Genomic DNA, 21,742 nt, shown 5'->3' with positions numbered 1-21,742 from the left:
TTGTAATGCAAGTCTAGCAGAAACAGTTCATTTTTCTATCGTGAGGGAGCATTATGTGCAGTCTATGCTAACCATTTCACATGTAAACATTGTAGTACTTGAGCTATGTGTAATCAGGAGGCCAACCACAGTGACCGAGCGGTTCTAGGCGTTTCAGTCTGGAACCGCGCGACCGCTACGGTCGCAGGTTCGGATCCTGCGTCGGGCATGGATGTGTGTGTCGTTCTTAGGTTAGTTAGGTTTAAGTAGTTCTAAGTTCTAGGGGACTGATGACCTCAGATGTTAAGTCCCATAGTGCTCAGAGCCATTTGAACCATTTTTTTGTAATCAGGAGATTTGAGTTGCTTCGGGATGGTTCGGAGAACAATAACGGTCAGAGGCTCCATATAGGCACTCTTAACGGATGAAGGAATGAGACAGATGGGTGTTGCAGCGAATCTTCATGTGAGTCAGTCGAACAAGTTTCTAGCGACAAGATCAGTTAAGGATCTTCAAGTGGCCGCAGATGAAAAACAACAAGAGCGCAGGACCGATATCTGCGTATAGCGGCAGGCACAAACTATCTGCGTATAGCGGCAGGCACAAACCTTCAATACAATGCAACGCGTCTACGGCGGCAGTTCCAAACAGCTATAGGAGTGCGGGTGTCAACTAAGACGATACGAAATAAGATCCGTGAGTTGGGATTACGTGCCAGAAGACACCGCCTAGCTCCTCCCCTAAATGGGTTTCGGTGGAGGACTCGTGTCACATGGGCACAAAATCGCTCTTTGTGGACTAGGCAGCAGTGGGGCACACGCTCTTTTCTGTTGAGACTCGTATCGGTCTGCGCCCTGACAATATTAATACTCCTGCTTGGAGGCAACGAGAACAACTTTTAGAGTCTAACTGTATCACAGACCGCTACCGTTATAATGGCGATTCCATCATGTTTTGGTGTGGAATCATGTGTGGCCGCAGACAGCCCTTGTGCCAATACATGGGAGGATGACTGGTGTAAAGTAACGGGACATCTTTCCACACATTGTGGCTCCATTTGAGCAACATACTGGAGCGGGATTCACGCTGATGGATGAGAACGCACGCCCCAGTCGTCACAGTCTTATGAACGTTTCCCTAGTGGAGCATACAATCAGTTGGATGGAAAGGCTCCCATATTGAATCAGTTGGATGGACCGGCTTCCATATTCTCCAGATCTCAGCTGTAATGAGAATGCATGGGCCATGTTAAACGAGCGGTTTGCAATCGTCCTGTCCCACCATCGACCTTACAGGGCATCAAAGAGGCCGCTATGGAGGAATGGGTCAATATCCCACAGGCTTCTCTGGATAGTTTGGTAAGGAGTTTGCCTAAACTGCATTCCAAAGTTTCTTCAATTACGAGGAGGGTCGATTGGTCCATAAAAAATGTGTTGCGCAAGGTGACAGTGAAAAGAAACGGTAGCGTTTGTAGTGGAATCTTTTGTGAGGTTTTGTTTTTGTTTTTTGTTGGTGTTTATCAAGCGGAAAAGTGTCTATCTTCTTACTTTTTCCTTTCTTATGTCTGTACTTGGCAGAACAAAATCAGTTTTGTTTCCTGTTATATCCAAGATTGACAATAAAGGAATATGCAACATTTATTTTAACTACTGTTTTGTAATAATAATTTGTTTAGTTTAGTGCTTAGCACATCACTTCAGCATAAGTGACAATAATAATAATAATTTACACGATATAACTAGAAGAAGACGCTACACATTATCAATATTTCACTTAGCAGTGCGACTATGAACACCAGTCTCTCTCTCTCTCTCTCTCTCTCTCTCTCTCACTAGTCATTCCGGACTCGAGAGTCCATTACCGCAGCAACGTATTTTCGTCATCTGTCCCTGTCTTGGGCTATTTCCTTCCATTCCGCTTCAATACCTAGGCTCCTCAAATCAGCCTTCACATTGTCCTCCCATCTACGCCTCGGACGTTTTCCCTCTAGGTGCCCTACCAGTACTCTGCGCGCTGCCCTGCCCTCATCCATTCGAGCTACGTGACCCGCCCATCGCAGCCTACGTGATTTAATAATACTGATTATGTCAGGGCTTGAATAGAGTTCGTGAACTTCTTCGTTATGCGGTTTTCGCCACTATCCGCTAATGTCATCCCTTTTTGCTCCAAAAATTTTCCTCAAAATTTTGTTCTCAAATACTCGAAACGGCTTTTCATTTTGCACAGTGAGAGACCAAGTCTCACACCCATACAGCATAACTGGTAGAATAACAGTTTTGTATATTCTAATCTTTAAATTCCTAGACAATATCCGTGATGAAAGTAATCTATTCAGTGAGAAGTAGCACGCATTTCCTGCCCATAATCTCTTCTTCAGTTCGGATTCAATCTCATTTCTCGAAGAGATGTCCACTACTAGATACTTAAATGTGTTCACTTTTTCAAACTGCATGTCTCCAACTCTTAACATTTCCTGATCTACTGCTGTTGGCATTCTAGTAGTAACCAGGTATTTAGTTTTGTCTTCACTTATCCTTAGACCTACATCTTAACTACCCTTGATTAACGCATTCGCATTTGCTGTTACAGATTCTTTCCTATCGCTAATGATGTTTAGATCATCTGCAAACCCTAATATCTTAATATTTCCATTTAACTCCACACCCTCTGAATTACCTGCTGCCATTCGTACAATATATTCTAGGACTAAATTAAAAACGTAGCGGAGACAGGGCATCTCCCTGCTTAAGTCCGTTCTTTATTACAAATTCTTCTGACTCCAATTTCCCCACACGTACTCTACCTTTTGTGTTTTTCAAACTCGCTTCTGTAAGTCTAACATACTTCTTTGGTATTCCAACTACCAAAAGAATTCTGTACAATTTTTATTACAAGACTGAATCATATGCTTTTGTAAAATCTATGAAAAGATTATGAACTGGTTTGTTGTATTCCCATTTCTTTTCCAAAATTTGACGCAGGGTGAATAATATTTGGACTATAGTTGATCTGTTCCTCCGAAAGCCGGCTTGGTAATCCCCCATAATTTCATCTGCATATGGTGTAAGCCTGCTTAGCAGAATAGTCGAGACAATTTTGGAACATACTGGTAATAGCGATATCCCTCTATAATTACTACAATCCATTTTGTCGCCCTTCTTAAAAATTGGGATCAGAATCGACTCCTGCCACTCTTCAGGTAGCATCTCCGAGTTCCATATTTTAGTTATCACTTTGTGAACTACTTCCACCAATTTCTGTCCCCCATTTTTAATTAATTCTGCAGTTATGCAGTCTGATCCTGCTGCTTTATAGTTTTTCAATTTGTTGATTGCATCTCTTACTTCCTTTAACGTTGGCTCAGGTATCTGGGGTTCTGCTGTATGTATTTCGTACGCCTGCTCATTTCCTGCTTCCTGGTGTACATTTAATAGATGCTCAAAATGCGCCCTCCATTTATTTAATATAGCACTGGGGTCTGTCAGTATTCCCTCGGCATCCCCTCGAAGTGCATTTGTCGTAGCCTTGAGCCCCTTTCTATAACCATTTATGTCTAGATAAATTTCCCCAATGTTTTTGTTTTACTGTTTGTTTCCTTTTTTTTTATTTGATTGTTCAAATAATCCCTCTTCTTTACCCGTAGGCTACGACCAACTTCCCTTCTCACGTTCAAGAACTCCTCTTGTTTTCAGTCTCCCATTCTATCCCAATCTAATCGCGCTTTTCTCCTTTCCTCTACCAGATTTTGCATTCTTCATCAAACCACTGTTTCCTCCTATTCTTCTTAATTGTACCTATTGTGACCTTCGTTGCCTCTTTGATATTATTCCTCACAGTGATCCACTGTTTATTTACATCCTCGTCTTGATCTTCGTGTGTCCTGAGAGCATCAAACCTATTTGAAATTTCTATCATGTATCTTCTTCTAAAGTTTTCATCATTTAGCATGTCAGTGTCGAACCTAACAAGTTCTGCATTGTGACTCCTTGATGTTGCTGTAGATAGCCGTTGGTGAACTTTGGCAACTACAAGAAAATGATCAGAATTGCAGTCTGCTCCCCTGAAAGTCCTAACATTTTCTATACTAGTGTGCCATCTCCGAGCTACAAGAACATGTTCAATTTGGTTTCGGGTGTGTCCATCCAGAGAGACTCAATGTCCTTCCTTTTGAAATATGTGCTCTCAACAATCATGTCTTTTGAAACAGCAAAATTAACCATCCTTGTGCCATTATCATTCGAAATGTTATGCAAACTTTCTTTCCCAATTGTAAGCCGGAATGCTTCCTCCTTCCCTATCTTCGCATTAAAATCGCCTATGATTAATTTTGTGTCGTATGAGTAGAACTCATCCCCCAGTCTGCAATCTATAACTATGCGAGCATGTGAAAGGCAGGACTATTGTTTCTTTTAGTTGTTCCCATCTACGGCCAATGTTTCTTTTATTGTTTCCTCCGAGTTGGGCCTGTCAGTTTCCGTTGCCGTACTCAACACCCTGTGCTTTTGCCAGTTCTACCTGTACACTCAAGGACTGTATCCGATTTGTTGTTGGCAGTGAAACGTCCCCTTAGAACATTTATACACGACTGTGCTTAAACTAACACACAATATTTTTTTAGCGCAACGCAGTCTGACTTTCAGAAATCCCTACAAAGGAATGGCCCTGACTAACATTAACCTATACGTTTCACAAATCACTTACCTCACCAAAAATCTTCGTTACTCGAACTACTGCAATACAGCGAGCGCCACTACTGCCAGCTAAATAAAAGATTCAAACTACGGAAGGCACTAACTACTGATAGGGATAGTTAGCAAATGAAAGATTTTAATAGAGAACAAACACTGTATTTACCTTAATAATCATAATATATATAGCAGTTCAATTTCAAAACTCCGCCATCTCTCTCCCCACATCCACCACTGCTGGCGGCTCACCTCCAACTGCGCAACGCTACGCGCTGTTCACATCCAGCTGCCGCTGCCCAACACTACAATGGCAGACAACAATGCAAACTAGCCACAGACTGCACACAGCACAGCCAGTGATTTTCATATAGAGCGCTACGTAACGTTGCCAATAAGAAAACATAAACAGCCTACTTACATAAAGAAAACATAAACAGCCTACTTACAGCAGTACGTGTAGACAGCCTGTGAATGAATGACCGCCTTTACTCAGCTGGAACGCTCTCTGTAGCCGGTCAGCCCGCTTGTGACCATCCAGAATTTCTTGCAGCACATAGGGCGATCATGACGCCTATGACACCTGACCTGCTCCCCTTCCCCTTCCCCTTGGTCGTGAGCAATCGTTTGCACTTGGTGCCGTGGGGGGGGGGGGGGGGGGGGCGGGAGGAAGACAACACCAGAGGATGAGCATACCTTGCCTATTCTAAAAACGCTGCTGTTTTTTTTTTCTTGTTTCGGTAGTGATCGGCGCATTGGTGTCATCTGAGACAACACAAGTTTTCAAGATGCTTTTTCACGGGCCAGATACACAGTCCAGCCTCATTAACGTGGCCGCCGCCATGTTCGACGTCAACGTGCAGTAACCACACACAAACGGCAGGTGGCAGCACTAATAGTCGGGGGGGGGGGGGGGGGGATTTGGAAAACAGTACAGTCGTTGTCGTGAGGCGAAAGCGGAGCGATTTATCTTATGTCCACGATCATTGGCTTTCGGGCCGAGGGTGGAAGCACTTCGGAAGCAACTAAGTTTGTAAACTGTTCGCGTGCTGCTGTGGTTGAAGTATAGCGTGCATGGCACAATGGCGCTATCCAAAACCGGCGTCGAAGCATTTGTGGTGCACCGTGGGCCATAGATGACAGGGATGAGTGACGGCTGCGGAAATGTGAACGGCCAAATAGACATGTCCGAAAGAACAGATACCATCTTCATACAGTTAAGGCAAACCGGCCATTGACCTTCTTCTTCTGTGTTGGATGCACACGCATTGCCCGAACTCTTACGGGGCTTGGTAAGATTGCCTGCCGCCAGTAATGAGTGTAATGGGCAGGGGCACTACGAATGTAGTGTGTGGACATTAAGTTGGGAATGTGGGTCTCACGGAGAGCGTGCAAGGGATAAATCCCTGCAGTCGCGCTATCCTCTGTGTCCTCGGTGCCTCAGATGGATAAAGCGTCTGCCCTCTAAGCAGGAGATCACGGGTTCGAGTCCTGGTCGCGGCCGGCCGCGGTGGTCTAGCGGTTCTGGCGCTGCAGTCCGGCACCGCGGGACTGCTACGGTCGCAGGTTCGAATCCTGCCTCGGGCATGGGTGTGTGTGATGTCGTTAGGTTTAAGTAGTTCTAAGTTCTAGGGGACTTATGACCTAAGATGTTGAGTCCCATAGTGCTCAGAGCCATTTGAGGGCCTGGTCGCGGCACACATTTGCAACTGTCCCCGTTGATGTATGTCAACGCCTGTCGACAGCTTAGGGTCTTGATTTAATTATCATTTCAAAACAATAAAAAGTCAAATCTGTGAAACTCGACAAATACGGAATTCTGAAGACACATACCAGCATCAGCAGATAAGGGCAATTCAAACAGACCATCCATTGGTTGACATTGACATGGTGCCCTTATAAAGTCAGCCTGCATTCCTCTATGATAGGTCTTTTCGTATTTCAGCATACGATGGCAGTTCGAATCAGATGATATTTTAATAGACTGAGTTTTGGAAGGGTATTTTGTAGTGTCCTTTGAGTCCAACAGTGTTTTCTATTTTTCGGTTGACACTGACCACAGTCAAAGAAGATGGATTACATCTGGATGCTTCGATCATTTCCTTGAAGTCCGTAGGTGTTTCCATCAGTGTCTTTGCATTCCATAATCCAATTAGCCACGCTCAGGAAATGTGCTTTTTATCTTCTACAGGTCACCAATTTGCTTATAGCGGAAAAAGTTGAAGTTTTTATTTTAACCACCAGCAGGAACAGTGCCCTCATCCAAGGCATGAGTGATGAAGTATGAAGAAATGACATCTATTAGCGCTCTTTTCCGCAGTGAATTCAGGATAAATATGTAGAAACGATTCGCCTCTTGCAAGAACGTGGATACTGAACGAATACACCGAAAGTCTCCGCCTTAAGTGATCGTCATTGGTTTCTATATTTAGCACAGATATATTTTTTGCGAACTCTATGCAGTTAGCCAACTTCATTTTGTTCTTCCTTGGCTCTCATTTACTGGGGGGATCGATTACATCAGAATTCTGTTTGCACTGCCCTCTCGTAGCTGGATGAGTCACCAGTGACTTGCCTGTTTCTTTCCCCTGAAATATTGACTTACCTGGTTCTTTCCCCTCACTGGAAAACTTTGAATGCTAGTATCTCTGGACTCGTTTTTTTTTCAGTTTTAGACTCTCAGCACATGCATATGATCAGTCTGAATCGAACTGTAGCAATAACTCAATTTTTTAGAAAAGTGACTTACCTGGTTTTTTCCTCTGACTCTTCATATAACTGTCCTAGTCCAAGCTAAGTACAAAAATGTAGTTCGACAACTAACCCTGCTAGTGATTCTTCAGTTTATCCCGGCGTATTTGTTGCTCGAACAGTCCACGGCTATACTGCCGGTTCATAGTGTCCAACGGGCACAATATTTCGACGATCAGACATGTCGCCATCGTCAGGTGCGCATACGAACTGAGCTCCTGAGGGCGGGCGGGCGTCAGTATACCCGTGGACTGTTCGAGCAACCGTGCTAGTAATCAATTTCTGGACGCCAACAAAATTTTTTATGCTTTTTGGTTCCCAAATTCAAGACCAAGTTAATCTAGTTTCAAATAGTATACCATTTACAGAACGTGATGCCTTATGTCCCCAATACAAGCAACTATTTGAACCCACCTTAGCCTGTCCAACTGATTTTCCTAGCCCGCGTGTCCTCCAAGCAATCAGCAGTGCCCAATTTTTGTAGAGCTGATCAAATTGAAGCACAACTAGATAGACTGGAAAGTATGGGTGTAACATACTCATTATCGTCTAGCCAGTGGGCAGCACCCATAATCGTAGTTAAGAAGCTGTATGGATCACTTTCGATTTGTGGTGAATTGAAGACTGCCATTAATCCTCGAGCAAATGTCGATCTGTATCCAGTTTCTATGCCGGAGGAAATATTTGTAAAATTGACTGGAGGCAATTGCTTTAGCCAGCCGCTGTGGCCGAGCGGTACTAGGCGCTTTAGTCCGGAACAGCGCTGCTGCGACGGTCGCAGGTTCGAATCCTTCCTCGGACATAGCTGTGTGTGATGTCATTAGGTTAGTTAGGTTTAAGTAGTTCTAAGTCTATGGGACTGATGACCTCAGCTGTTAAGTCCCATAGTGCTTAGAGCCACTCACTGACATCTCCCTTCAGCTGATCACAGGAGACAATTTTTAGTGATTAATACACCATTTGGCAAGTATTTTTACAACAGGTTGCCATTAGGGGGCTCATTTCGGCGCTCTGTGACATTTCAGAGATTCCATGAGCAACTCATCGAAGACATGCCCAACAGTGTTAATTATTTAGACGGCATGCTAATTACTGGGGCCATATGGAAACAGCACCTGCACCATCTACAGATGATGTTTGAGTGGCTCCAAGCCAAAGGTCTGCATTGTCGACTCGACAGATCTAGTTTCTTTGATCCAAGTGTAAAGTACCTGGTGCAATATTAAACAAAGAAGACCTCACACCCAAACAGAATCATGCGGACGCAATCACTAACTTACCACCTCCGAAGAACCTCAGTGAACTACAGTCGTTCCTGGGAAAAATAAATTACTATGTGAAATTTATTCCAAATGCGGTCCAGATGACGGTCCCGGTGGCCGAGCGGTTCTAGGCGCTTCAGTCCGGAACCATGCGGCTGCTACGGTCAGAGGTTCGAATCCTGCCTCGGGCATGGATATGTGTGATGTCCTTAGGTTAGTTAGGTTTAAGTAGTTCTAAGTTTAGGGGACTGATGACCTCAGCTGTTAAGCCCCATAGTGCTTAGAGCTTTTAGAGCGGTCCATATTCCCCATCCTCTTGATCTGTTACGTGAATGAAGTGTTAAAGCTGTGTGTTCAGAGGCTTGCCAGAAAGCATTCTTGCAACTAGAAAGTGCACATGTCAGCCTCTTGTTTAGTAATATTCAGTCTCGGCAAATGTTTAACACTTACTGGTGATGAGTCAGCATTGGCGGCATGCTGTCCCACAAATACACTCACAGCACGGAACAGCCCGTTGCATTTGCACCTAAAACATTAAATGCTGACAGAGGAATTATTTTAAACTTCAAGAAGAGGCGTTGGCTATCATAAACGGCGTCAGGAGGTTTCATGTGTATTACTGTTATTCCAAGTCTCACTTGATTACCAATCACAATCCCCTCATTTCGCTGTTCGGTCCCCATTCGAAACTTCCCCATAAGACGACGCAGCAGCTGCAACGGTAGGCGTTGTTCCTGCGGCCAAGGCCACTTGCCTAGAACCACCCTGCTGTCGACGGAGACCAAGTTACCTGACGATCGTGCATCTGGTGACCCCTGACTGAGTCTAACCCCAGCTCCTCTGATTCGCTATGAATCACGTCTGTTGCCAGAGATATTACACTGTCCAGCCACACCTGTCACCAAATGTCAAAGGCCTGAATAGCGGACCGCTGCAAGACGTGCAGAAAGAGATTCAGCGAGTTTCTGTAAGATACCGACAGGAATATGAATCCGTTCCGATTGCAGTGCCGTAGCCAACTGCGCTCCGTTTCTCAGTTGACGATTCATGGCGCGAACAGCCTGATCGAGATGGTCCCACAGATTTTGGATTGGGTTCAAATCCAGAGAGTTTGGTGGCCAGAAGAGTACGGTAAACTCATTCTTGCACTCTTCAAACCACACACGTACACTGCGAGCACTGTGGCACGTTGCGTTGTCCTGTTGGTAGATGCCATCTTACCTAGGCAGGACATGGTCCCAAAGGATAGATGCATACTTGAGTTGATCCATTGTTCCTTCCAGAATGACGAGACCACCCAGGGAATACCACGAAAACATTCCCCAGACTCACAAGCTGCGACATTGTCGCGAATAAAAAAGGGACCTGCATATAGAATAAATTTCCTTTAATTTACGTCTATGGTCACAAACATTTTGTTCACAGATTATCGGTTTCGGTCTATAATAACCATCCTCAGATCTGTGTTTTATAAAAACAATGTCCTAATGTGCTGCAGCCATAGTTGCATCGTTGAATGTTAAATGCAGATTCAGCACATCTGCATTTAACATTCGACTAGGCCACTACGGCTGCAGTACATTAGGACATTGTTTTTTTAAACACTGATCTGAAGATAGTTATTATCGACCGAAACTGGTAATCTGTTAACAAAAAAAGTGTGTGACTATGTTGTTGTTGTTGTTGTGGTCTTCAGTACTGAGACTGGTTTGATGCAGCTCTCCATGCTACTCTATCCTGTGCAAGGTTCTTCATCTCCTAGTACCTACTGCAGCCTACATACTTCTGAATCTGCTTAGTGTATTCATCTCTTGGTCTCCCACTACGAGTTTTACCCTTCACGCTGCCCTCCAATACTAAATTGGTGATCCCTCGATGTCTCAGAACATGTCCTACCAACTGATCCCTTCTTCTAGTCAAGTTGTGCCACAAGCTCCTCTTTTCCCCAATTCTATTCAATACCTCCTCATTAATTATGTGATCTACCCATCTAATCTTCAGCATTCTTCTGTAGCACCACATTTCGAAAGCTTCTATTCTCTTCTTGTCTAAACTATTTATCATCCACGTTTCACTTCCATACATGGCTACACTCCATACAAATACATTCAGAAACGACTTCCTGACATTTAAATCTATACTCGATGTTAACAAATTTCTCTTCTTCAGAAACGCTTTCCTTGCCATTGCCATTCTACATTTTATTTCCTCTCTACTTCGACCATCATCAGTTATTTTGCTCCCCAAATAGCAAAACTCCTTTACTACTTTAAGTGTCTCATTTCCTAATCTAATTCCCTCAGCATCACTCGACTTCATTCGACTACATTCCATTATCTTCGTTTTGCTTTTGTTGATGTTTATCTTGTACCCTCCTTTCAAGACACTGTCCATTCCGTTCACCTGCTGTTCCACGTCCTTTGCTGTCTCTGAGAGAATTACAATGTCATCGGCGAACCTCAAAGTTTTTATTTCTTCTCCATAGATTTTAATACCTACTCCGAACTTTTCTTTTGTTTCCTTTATTGCTTGCTCAATATACAGATTGAATAACATCGGCGATAGGGTACAACCCTTTCTCACTCCCTTCCCAACCACTGTTTCCCTTTCATACCCCTCGACTCTTATAACTGCCATCTGCTTTCTGTACAAATTGTAAATAGCCTTTCGCTTCCTGTATTTGACCCCTGCCACCTTTAGAATTTGAAAGAGAGTATTCCAGTGAACATTGTCAAAAGCTTTCTTTGAGTGTACAAATGCGAGAAATGTAGGTTGCCTTTCCTTAATCTATTTTCTAAGATAAGTCGTAGGGTCAGTATTGCCTCACGTGTTCCAGTATTTCTACGGTATCCAAACTGATCTTCCCCGAGGTCGGCTTGTGTCAGTCTTTCCATTCGTCTGTAAAGAATTCGTGTTAGTATTTTGGAGCCATGACTTATTAAACTGATTGTTCGGTAATTTTCACATCTGTCAACACCTGCTTTCTTTGGAATTGGAATTATTATATTCTTCTTGAAGTCTGAGGGTATTTCGCCTGTCTCATACATCTTGCTCACCAGATGGTAGAGTTTTGTCAGGCCTGACTCTCCCAAGGCTGTCAGTAATTCTAATGGGATGTTGTCTACTCCCGGGACCTTGTGTCGACTCAGGTCTTTCAGTGCTTTGTCAAACTCTTCACGCAGTATCTTATCTCCCATTTCACCTTCATCTACATCCTCTTCCATTTCCATAATACTGTCCTCAAGAACATCGCCCCTGTATAGACCCTCTATATACTCCTTCCACCTTTCTGCTTTCCCTTCTTTGCTTAGAACATAGACGTAAATTAAAGGAAATTCCCCAGACTGTAACGCTCTCTCCTCCAGAGTGGACCCTACCAATGATTGTTGCGGCGTGTTTCCTTTCAGTCCAATGGAGCACAAAACGTGATTCATCTGAAAAAGCCACCTGTTGCCAATCAGTACACGTCCAGTTGCGGTATTGGCGTGCACATTTCAACCTTCGTTGCTAATGAGCAACAGTCAGCATGGTGCATGAATCAAGCGACTGCTGCAGAGGCTGCCGCGAGGGATTAGCCGAGCAGTCTAAGGCGCTGCAGTCATGGACTGTGCGGCTGGTCCCGGCGGAGGTTCGAGTCCTCCTTGGGCATGGGTGTGTGTGTGTTTGTCCTTCGGATAATTTAGGTTAAGTAGTGTGTAAGCTTAGGGACTGCTGACCTTAGCAGTTAAGTCCCATAAGATTTCACACACATTTGAACATTTTGCTTCAGAGGCTCACGCACAGCAATGTTCACTGAACGATAGTTGAGGAGACACTGTTGATAGCCCCTTACATCATCTGCGTATTCAGCTGTTCGACAGTTACACGTCTATTCCTCCGTACACACCTCTGTAACCGTCGTTCACCTCTATTATCTATGGCCCGTTGTGCACCACAGCTGTTCAAATGGTTCAAATGGCTCTGAGCACTATGCGACTTAACTTCTGAGGTCATCAGTCGCCTAGAACTTAGAACTAATTAAACCTAACTAACCTAGGGACATCACACACATCCATGCCCGAGGCAGGATTCGAACCTGCGACCGTAGCGGTCACTCGGTTCCAGACTGTAGCGCCTAGAACCGCACGGCCCCTCCGGCCGGCACCACAGCTGTCTCCACGCCGGTTCTGCTTAGCGCTATTTTGCCACGCAAGGTATACTTCAACCACGGCGGCACGCAAACGGTTTACCAACTTAGTCGTTTCGGATATGCTTCCACCCTTGACCAAAAAGCCAGTGATCGTGCCATTTTCGACGCCAGATAAATCGCTCGATTTCTACATTACGACGACTGTGCTGTTGTCCACGTACCCCGACACGCTTCATATACCCTCCACTGCTAGTGCTGCCATCTGCCGTGTGTGAGTGGCTCTTGCACGTTGACGTCGAAGATAGGCGGTTCTCACATTAATGTGACTGGACTGTGTGAATGTGACACTCGTCTTTATCTTTTAATCGCAATGTTATTATTATCGCGAATATTAATAGAAATAACTGCGAATATCCTTTGTGACACAAGCTTTTATCCGCAAAGTAGTTATTGCTGCAGATATCAGCAGATGTAACTGCGGATACCCATAAACATGCTGACCACTAGCCACGGCTAGGCACGACACTTTTCCTTCCGAAATACTGGCACCTTTAAACTGAAAACATACCTATACGTCAGTTCTGTTTAATGACGAGAATAGTAAGAAACTTCCTGGTAGATTAAAACTGTGTGCCGGACCGAGACTCGAGCTCGTGACCTTTGCCTTTCGCGGGCAAGTGCTCTGCCATCTGAGCTACCCAAGCACGACTCACGCCTCCTCCTCACAGCTTTACTTCCGCCAGTACCTCGTCTCCTACTTTCCAAACTTCACAGAAGCTCTTCTGCGAACCTTGCAGAACTAGCACTCGTGGAAGAAACGATATTGCTGAGACATGGCTTAGCCACAGCCTGTGGGATGTTTCGAGAATGAGAGTAGTAAGGCAGACAAGAGTGACTGTAAAGAGCTGAACCATTTTTTTGTGATGTGTTTGCAGGACGTCGACGACCTGCGCGGGTGGCGACAGTTATGCTGAATGGCTCCATTGCCATGATTTTGGTCATCTTTGGAGGAGTGGCGTATTTCGCAGACTTACCAATAGGTAAGTTTGTAAGATAAACAGAGAGGTAAATTAATTTTTTCTTCTCCTTGTGGCTTCACAACCCACAGACGGTATTCGCCCCCTTAACAATTTCCCTCCATTCTGTTCTCTCTGATTCCTAGGGCTTTGATATTTTCCTGCTCGTAGCCTTGTTCCTTAGCTTAGTTCGCCTTCGTGAGGGCAATCCGGCTATATCTGTCAAGTTATTAGCAAAAATAATTTTGTACAAGGTAGCGATTTTGGCTCTGCGCTCGGCCACCTATTCTTTGGAGGACAATTTCTCCCACTCTCATCTGCCCTAACCCTGTTTCCCACTGAGGCTGAGTACCCAATCTTCCACAGAGTTGCTCAGGTTTCCGGGGTTAGCTAAACTGCTTTCATTTCTTTAGTTCGCTCTTCACTAATGACACAACGTTCCTCTTTCGGCATAAACATGTGTAATATCTCGACTGTAACATGCGTTTGTTATGGTGAATGCTAACATTACTATACGAGGTGTTCATTTGCGTTAAAGACATTGAAATACGTCGTAAACTACACATCCGATGCAAAAAGGTTACAATTCGAATTTGTTTGTCTCGAATGGGGACGTGATACCTCGCCTCCATGTTGCGAGGGTAGTGTGGGGTTCTTCCTACTCGTCTCTTAGATTAGACTAGATTAGATTCAGTTTTCGTTCCATAGACCCAAGAAAGGAGATGATTCTCGTGGGTGTGGAACATTTCAGATAGTATAACATAAAAACAAAAAACATTTGAGTATAATACTTAATGCATTTGTCAGGAGATTGTCGAAATACGTAGGTGAATACAATGCGGTAAACTGGAACAGGGTGCCTAAAGGATGCTGCTTTCTCCGATAGCTATACAACAATTCAAGCAAATGACGTTAATGGTTTTTATTACAATAAAATATATTGACAATACTTAATTCTGGTTTACAATGTCGTGTCGCAAGCTATTGGCAACATGCAAATAATCGATGTCTTTCGCTATACAGGGTTAAAAGTATTTAAACCGACAAACTCTGGGAGGTTGTAGGGGACATCAAAACAAATATTTTTCCCTAATGTCATTTTTTCCTATGAGGAGTATTTAAAGCGGTAGAGGAAGATTTCTCTGGCGACAAATTAATTAAACCAACAAACACTTTTCCATTTTTTTATGACCAAGAGAGAACACATTAACACAACCCAATTTCAATTACAGTAGATTTTCATAAATGCTTCAATTGACACGTAAACAAAGGTTACACCGTCGGATCATGTTCTGTCTGACACGGGCAAAATCCCCAAGAGTATCCTGAATTGTTCCTGCTGCTGCTACTGTCCGGGCAACCAGATCCTCTTCTGATGCAACAGGAGTCGCGTAAACAAGGTTGCGCATCTCTCTCCACACATAAAAGTCCAGAGGGGACACATCTGGGGATCGAGCGGGCCATGGTGCAGGACCACCTCTGCCAATCCACGTTTCTGGGAACCGTCGGTTCACGACGACTGAAATGTCCCGGCGCCCCGTCATGTTGGAACCACATGAGCTGTCTTGTAGGGAGCGGGACGTCTTCCAGCAATTCTGGCAATGCTCTGGCGAGAAAATTGCAATATTGCCTGCCATTTAATGGTCTAGGTAGCAGATACGGCCCAGTTAAACAGTCCCCAACAACACCGACACACACATTAACGAAGAGCCGCACTTGATGAGCGCTAGTAACTGTGGCATGTGGGTTATCCTCACTCCAAACATGCGAAGTGTGCATGTTGAAGACTCCATTACGCCCGAACGTTGCTTCATCGGTAAACAACACAGAGGATGGAAATGTAGGATGCAGTTGACGCTGTTCCAGGTACCACTGCGAAAACTGTGCTCTGGGTAGATAATCAGCTGGTTCCAGGTTGTCGACACGCTGTAAGTGAAATGGACGTAACAATTGCTCTCGAAGGACTGTTCTTACATTCATCTGCTTCGTCCCCATGTTACGTGCAATTGCCCGAGTGCTGATTGAAGGATCCCGCTCCACATGCTGCAAGACAGCTTCCTCAAATTGCAGCGTTCTTACCGTGTGACGGCGTCCCTGTCCAGGTAATCTGTTAAAGGACCTGGTCTCACGCAGACGTTGGTACACAGCAGCAAAGGTCGTATGATGCGGGATACGGCGATTAGGATATTGTTGATGATAAACCCGCTGTGCAGCTCGTCCGTTGTGGTGCGCTACGTAGTACGCACCAACCATGTCAGTGTAGTCACTCCAGGTGTATCCCTCCATTAGTAAACAGAGACAATGTACTACTACTGGTGGACAGCAGTTGCCTACAACTGAAGAGCATAATACGCCCTCTAACAACTGAATATCGTAATGCGGCCTCTAACAACTGAAGAGCGTAATACGGCCCCCACTGGTTTAAATAATCCTCATAAGAAAAAATGACATTAGGGAAAAATATTTGTTTTGATGTCCCCTACAACCTCCCAGAGTTTGTCGGTTTAAATACTTTTCACCCTGTATAGAATGTCCATGCAAGTAATGGATATGGATCACAAGTAACAGCTCTTCGAGTGCTCTATTCTAGGCCGGGTCTATCACTGTCCGTCTTCTACTGTCCGGCAGATACTGGCAGGAGCGATTGGCCGACGTCCTCTCACAGCCCTCTCTGGTCTTGCTTTCTTCATATTCGTGCCGCCGCTTGTCGTTACTCCGGAACAGGCACGACAAACCAGTATTTCATAATTTCCAATTGAAAACTTCATTAGCTACGTTGTATATCGAACTACTCGGCATGCCACTGTGGCCGCAGCTCGAGGCGAACGCTACTCTACTTTTCCGACTAGAGTATGTGTTTAAACGTAATACCGCCAACTTCAATACTCTGGACCGACTGTGTGGTGTCACCGCCAGACACCACACTTGCTAGGTGGTAGCCTTTAAATCGGCCGCGGTCCGCTAGTATACGACGGACCCGCGTGTCGCCACTGTCAGTGATTGCAGACCGAGCGCTGCCACACGGCAGGTCTAGAGACACTTCCTAGCACTCGCCCCAGTTGTACAGCCGACGTTGCTAGCAAGAGTTCACAGACAAATTACGCTCTCAATTGCCGAGACGATAGTTAGTATAGCCTTCAGCTACGTCATTTGCTACGACCTAGCAAGGCGCCATATCCTTTGCTATTTATATTGTGAAGCATGTACAGTGAAGAGAGATGTTCACCAATTGTGGACTAAAGTTAAGTATTCTATCAGTTACCTCCTGTTTTGCTAGTCTTATTTCTCTGACCTGTTCCAGACCTCACGCCAGCCTACGTGAGCTTAAACGTGTGCCTTTCGGCTTCCTCCAAACCCCGTGAATTGGCTCCTGCCAATTCACAACAGACTGCATATGTTTAACCTTAGATTAAGACGGAAAATGACCTCAGATCATGCTTAACATGGAAATCTGCGTTGTATAAACGTGAATTCTAGGTCGTAATGCTGTGAAGTCGCATCATATTTGAGTGGCTACAATTCGTGGTTCAAAGTCAGGTTCATCTATAATTGCCAGTTTATAGTATAGTGACACTACGATTCATTGCTTTTGTTTTTAGCAGATACCAATTGAAATAACAGAAAAGGTGTTAGCAACTCAAAAAATGGCAAATAAATATGTGACTACACAATTCCCACTCTGTTGATGCTCAAAATACTTTTTTTTTTATCTGGAAAGTTAGATTAAGGAAATCACCGGCTACTGTCTGTACTTAACAATCAGTCTCATAACAGCTCTTGGGAGACGATTCGTAATTTATGTGGTTAGTTCAAAGGAAGTTAGCAGCAGAGGAAGAAGGAAAATTCGATGCCGGCACGGTAAGTGTGCGTTTTCGGTTATAGGGTTAGCTGCCATCTGTAATTAAAATTTAAAAAAAAAAACTGAGTGAATGGATGAATGGTGAACTTGAACGGATGTCATTGGACGTCCGCCCTGAACAATAAGGAATGAAATGAAATATGAGATTAAAAAAAGGAAGGTTGCGTTGTGGACTGCAGAGTAAGAGATCGCATGTTCGAACCCATGTCAATTCTTGAAATTTTTTTCCATTTGTTACTATTTTCTCTACATTATTGATCGTAAAGATAATATTGGCAACATAACCATTCTATGTGCAATAAACCTACGCAATGTGAATTACATTATTTCCTTCCGTTTACTTTAGAAGTATCTGAGCATTCAGATGTGTTCACTGACGATAACGAGACACAACAATCTCTCCGCACGTTGCTTGAAAGGGTGAACCCAGTCTTGAACTTACATAACAAGTTATGTAAGTTGAGGTTTCTTTTGGAGGAAAGTACTATAGAGCAGTTGGAAATAAGGCTCAGACACTATCTGATGAAACCAACCACTGATTGCAGTGTGGATGTTACTGTTAACCTTCAGATTTTACGCCATAGGAACCTTTCAAATAGTGGTTGGTGATCTGTTGAAAGCAGACACAGCAACAGCTTGCAGAGCTGTCCATAAGGTATCGGCCTTACGAGAGAATTAAAGTCAACAGCAATTTGTCTCCATGCCTTTACCTTGTTAGCCACTGTGACTTTATCTGTTTTTTTTTTTTTAGCACTCGTTAGATATAACGTGATATATTAAATTTAATTGACAAGAGGGAAAAATATAAAAATGCAGCAAATAAAGTAGGCCATGGGAAATAGAAATGTCTAAAGATGACGTTGACAGAAAGTCCAAAATGGCAACGCGATTTTGCATTTAGAAAACATGGGAGAGTGAAAATGAGAAAGAAGAAAGACAACTTTGCGCAAAGGCGAAGCAACTGTCAAGAACTCATTTGGCAGGCCAGAACTAAGCAAATAAGAAAAGGCTAGAATGTGGAAGGAATATGTAGAGAGGAGAGGGGTGGAGAGGTTATACAAACTAACATAAGCACAATGTTAGTTTCCTGTGAAATGTCTTTGAAGCTCTGGAGATGTCATCGTTAAAACACAAGGACACAAGATTATCTACAACTTGTACAGAAACCAAACTGCATTTCTAAGACTTCAATAACTTGAAAGGGAAGCCATAATTGAGTAGGCAGAAGTAGAGAGGATATAAAATGAAGGCTGTCAATAGCAAAGAAAAGCGTTCAGAAAAAGAAAATTTGTTCACATCGAATATAAATTCTAATGGTTGGGTACTATTTTACAAAGGTATTTGTGTGGAGTGTAGCCTTGTATGCAAGTGAAACGTGGACAATGAACACTGTAAGCAGTGAATTTACTCTTACATGCACTCCTCCACAAAACATTTAAACCGAAACTGAAATCAGATGAACACCAAATCTTTCAACCACTATCTGACAACTACTGCATTCACTTTCGACTTTCTATAACTATCACTGGCTAGCCAGACACACATACAGATATAAGGAGAACAGAAATAAACAAACATTAGTTTTCAGCATATAATTCTTTAGGTTGGCAAAATGTACATAAACAAACCAAACAGGAAGGGACATGACGTGAACACACTGTAGTTACGACTTTAAATCAGAGTTTTCGGTAAAATGTCAACAGTTAGCGACAGAAGAAAAAAGAGGAACATGAAAAATGTGCTTATGTTCCATAAGCTAAGTTTTAGTTCAGCCTCCAGCATGTGACCATGTGAGGGGAAACGCAGATGTCCGCCAAAATCCCGATTAACTGTAAGTAATCAGTTATTCATGTAAAAAAAAGATGTGAACTGTTTTATAATCTGCAAGTATCACATATCAAAACAAAACTGAATCATTCTAGACTCCACCGAAGATGCCTTAAAGTAAAAGGCGAAACGCATCTGGAACAAGTAAAGTACACTGGATCACGAAAAAAACGTTTGTTACTTACCAAAGGAGTAATCAATAGCTGTAGACACTTAGCAAATTACATCTTATGACATACCAGCTAATTAGTTTCGGTTTAACTTCTCATTCCACATGCTATTAAATGCCGTTTAAAAAAATTCGTCTATTCATTCTGAAAAACTGTAGTTACTTTCATATCTCGGAAGATAAATAGATTTTGAATATTTATCATGCGACGAAATACATGACTTTTTACAAGTTATCGTGTGCAAAAAAACACGTTTCGATTTCTTGAACCGTTTATGAAATTTGCGGTTGATACAACCGCATGGTTTACAACGAGCAAGACGAAGTATCGGTCGCGTCGCGAGCGACCCGCGCGCGGTCACCGCACAGCCCGTCCGCCGACATATCTCGAGAACGGTGATAGCTATCGTTCTGCTCTCAGCTTTAAAAACAACTTCGATATGCTGACTAAATTTCATACGCAATAATGTATTACCTAAAATGAACTGTACGCAAAGTCTACGCAATGCGTTTTTACCTCTGCACACTCATTAAAATTTCGTGTAATGGTTTATGTAAATGCGATACAGCAAGTAACCAAGATGAATTACGAAAAGAAATTCGGTTCTTTATCGAGAGAAGATATCAAGCTGAAAAACGCACAAGAATCAAATTTTTCTACCGAATAGTTGGGTGAATTCTAGTGTCCGATACCACCCGTCGTCGTTGACCAATGACGTAATGTGTGATGTTATTTTGTTTGTGCCGCAGATTGCTGTCGATGAACGTTAAATGATTTCTCTAGATTTCCTCGTTACGCGCGTATATTAAAAATTCGATGTAGATTGTTTCGTTTTCATCTCGTAATTTGTTTTCGGCATCTTTTGTTAATGAAAGTAGTCGTGATTTATAAGGTCTTGATTTCTGACGCTGTTCGTTATGGACGAGTCAGTTGTTTTTACTGCGAAAATTCTGCTTCACAAAATTAGCGACCGTAAATCATCTATAAAACTTTTGCAATCAATGGGCGTCATTGCTGAATTTTGCAAGTGCAGTGTCTGTGGAAATTATACGGTTTTGATGAAGGTTGCCTCATCACGAACTTCCGACGAATTCATGTGGAGGTGCAGAAAAAATGACATATGAAGAACCATATTCTGGGGGACGTGGTTCGAAAGATCGAGGTTGAATTTAGAAGTAATTGTCATGCTAACCTACTATTTTTGCTATAATATTCTTGCAAATCTGTCATGCACGAAGCAGGGGTTTCGTGTGGCACTGTAATCGACTGGTTCTCGTTTTGTAGAGAGGTCTGCGGGGAAAGTATAGGGGGTCATTGTGAGGGTCAGGGGTTATAGTTGAAGTAGATGAGTCACATTTTGGAAAGAGAAAGTACGAAAGGAGGCACGAGGTTGTTGGGCTTTGGGTTTTTGAAGTAGTAGTTTCTGGAAGAGATTGTGGTGATGTTGTACTTAGGGATGTACCAAATCGGACAAAGGAAGTCTTGACATATTTAATAGAAGAATATGACGGATGCGTTTGCTTCGTACAAGGAGTTGAGTGAAAGGGGTTTATCATCATTTGGTCGTGAATCAACAATATTCAGTTTAAAGATTATAAGAAGGGAGCATGTACTAATACTATCGAGGGGTATTGGGGGGCTGTAAAATCTGTTGTTGGGCGGGGAAGGAGAAGGACTTCTGTGTTGCAAGGCCATTTAGATGAATACTGTTGTAGGAAGAGTATTCCTAAAGCTTATTGTTTATTTCTTGCATTTATGAAAGTAGTCAGCAAAATGTACAAGCCTCGTTTTGTTAGTTAGGTTTTGGTGGGTCTGATACTTTTTTCTTGTTTTACTTTGCGTTTTTTTATGTTACTGTATTGTGCCAGTGCTACTTTTTTGGTTTCTCTGTAGGGAGGGTTATCTACCGTTTTTTTTCTGGCTACAATGGTGGGCTGAAGGGCACGGTGTGTGTTTGCCGGAGGGTTTATGTTATTAACTCGTGGTTTCATTCTTTTTACCATTTTAAAATTTTTCGTCTGATTGAGGATGGGTGCTAGGGAAGAACTGATTTGGGTGGCACCT

At 43.3% G+C, this 21,742-nt stretch overlaps 1 protein-coding gene across 2 annotated transcripts in view; it reads left to right on the top strand.

Annotated features, from left to right (window-relative positions):
* Positions 1–21,742, top strand: part of LOC126187807 (peptidoglycan recognition protein 1-like) — a 127,440-nt gene that overhangs the window by 86,306 nt on the left and 19,392 nt on the right. Inside the window, exon 2 of one of the 2 annotated variants that reach the window (XM_049929093.1) lies at positions 13,742–13,846. The exons of the other annotated variant lie outside the window; for it this stretch is intronic. Coding sequence (XP_049785050.1) covers positions 13,742–13,846 — 105 coding nt within the window. The remainder of the gene's footprint in view (positions 1–13,741; positions 13,847–21,742) is intronic. 2 annotated transcript variants of the gene reach the window in all.

Source organism: Schistocerca cancellata, chromosome 5 (assembly GCF_023864275.1).
Source record: "Schistocerca cancellata isolate TAMUIC-IGC-003103 chromosome 5, iqSchCanc2.1, whole genome shotgun sequence".
Taxonomy (NCBI): domain Eukaryota; kingdom Metazoa; phylum Arthropoda; class Insecta; order Orthoptera; family Acrididae; genus Schistocerca; species Schistocerca cancellata.
Note: the sequence above shows the minus strand (reverse complement) of the source record. Positions and strands in the feature narration are given on the sequence as shown.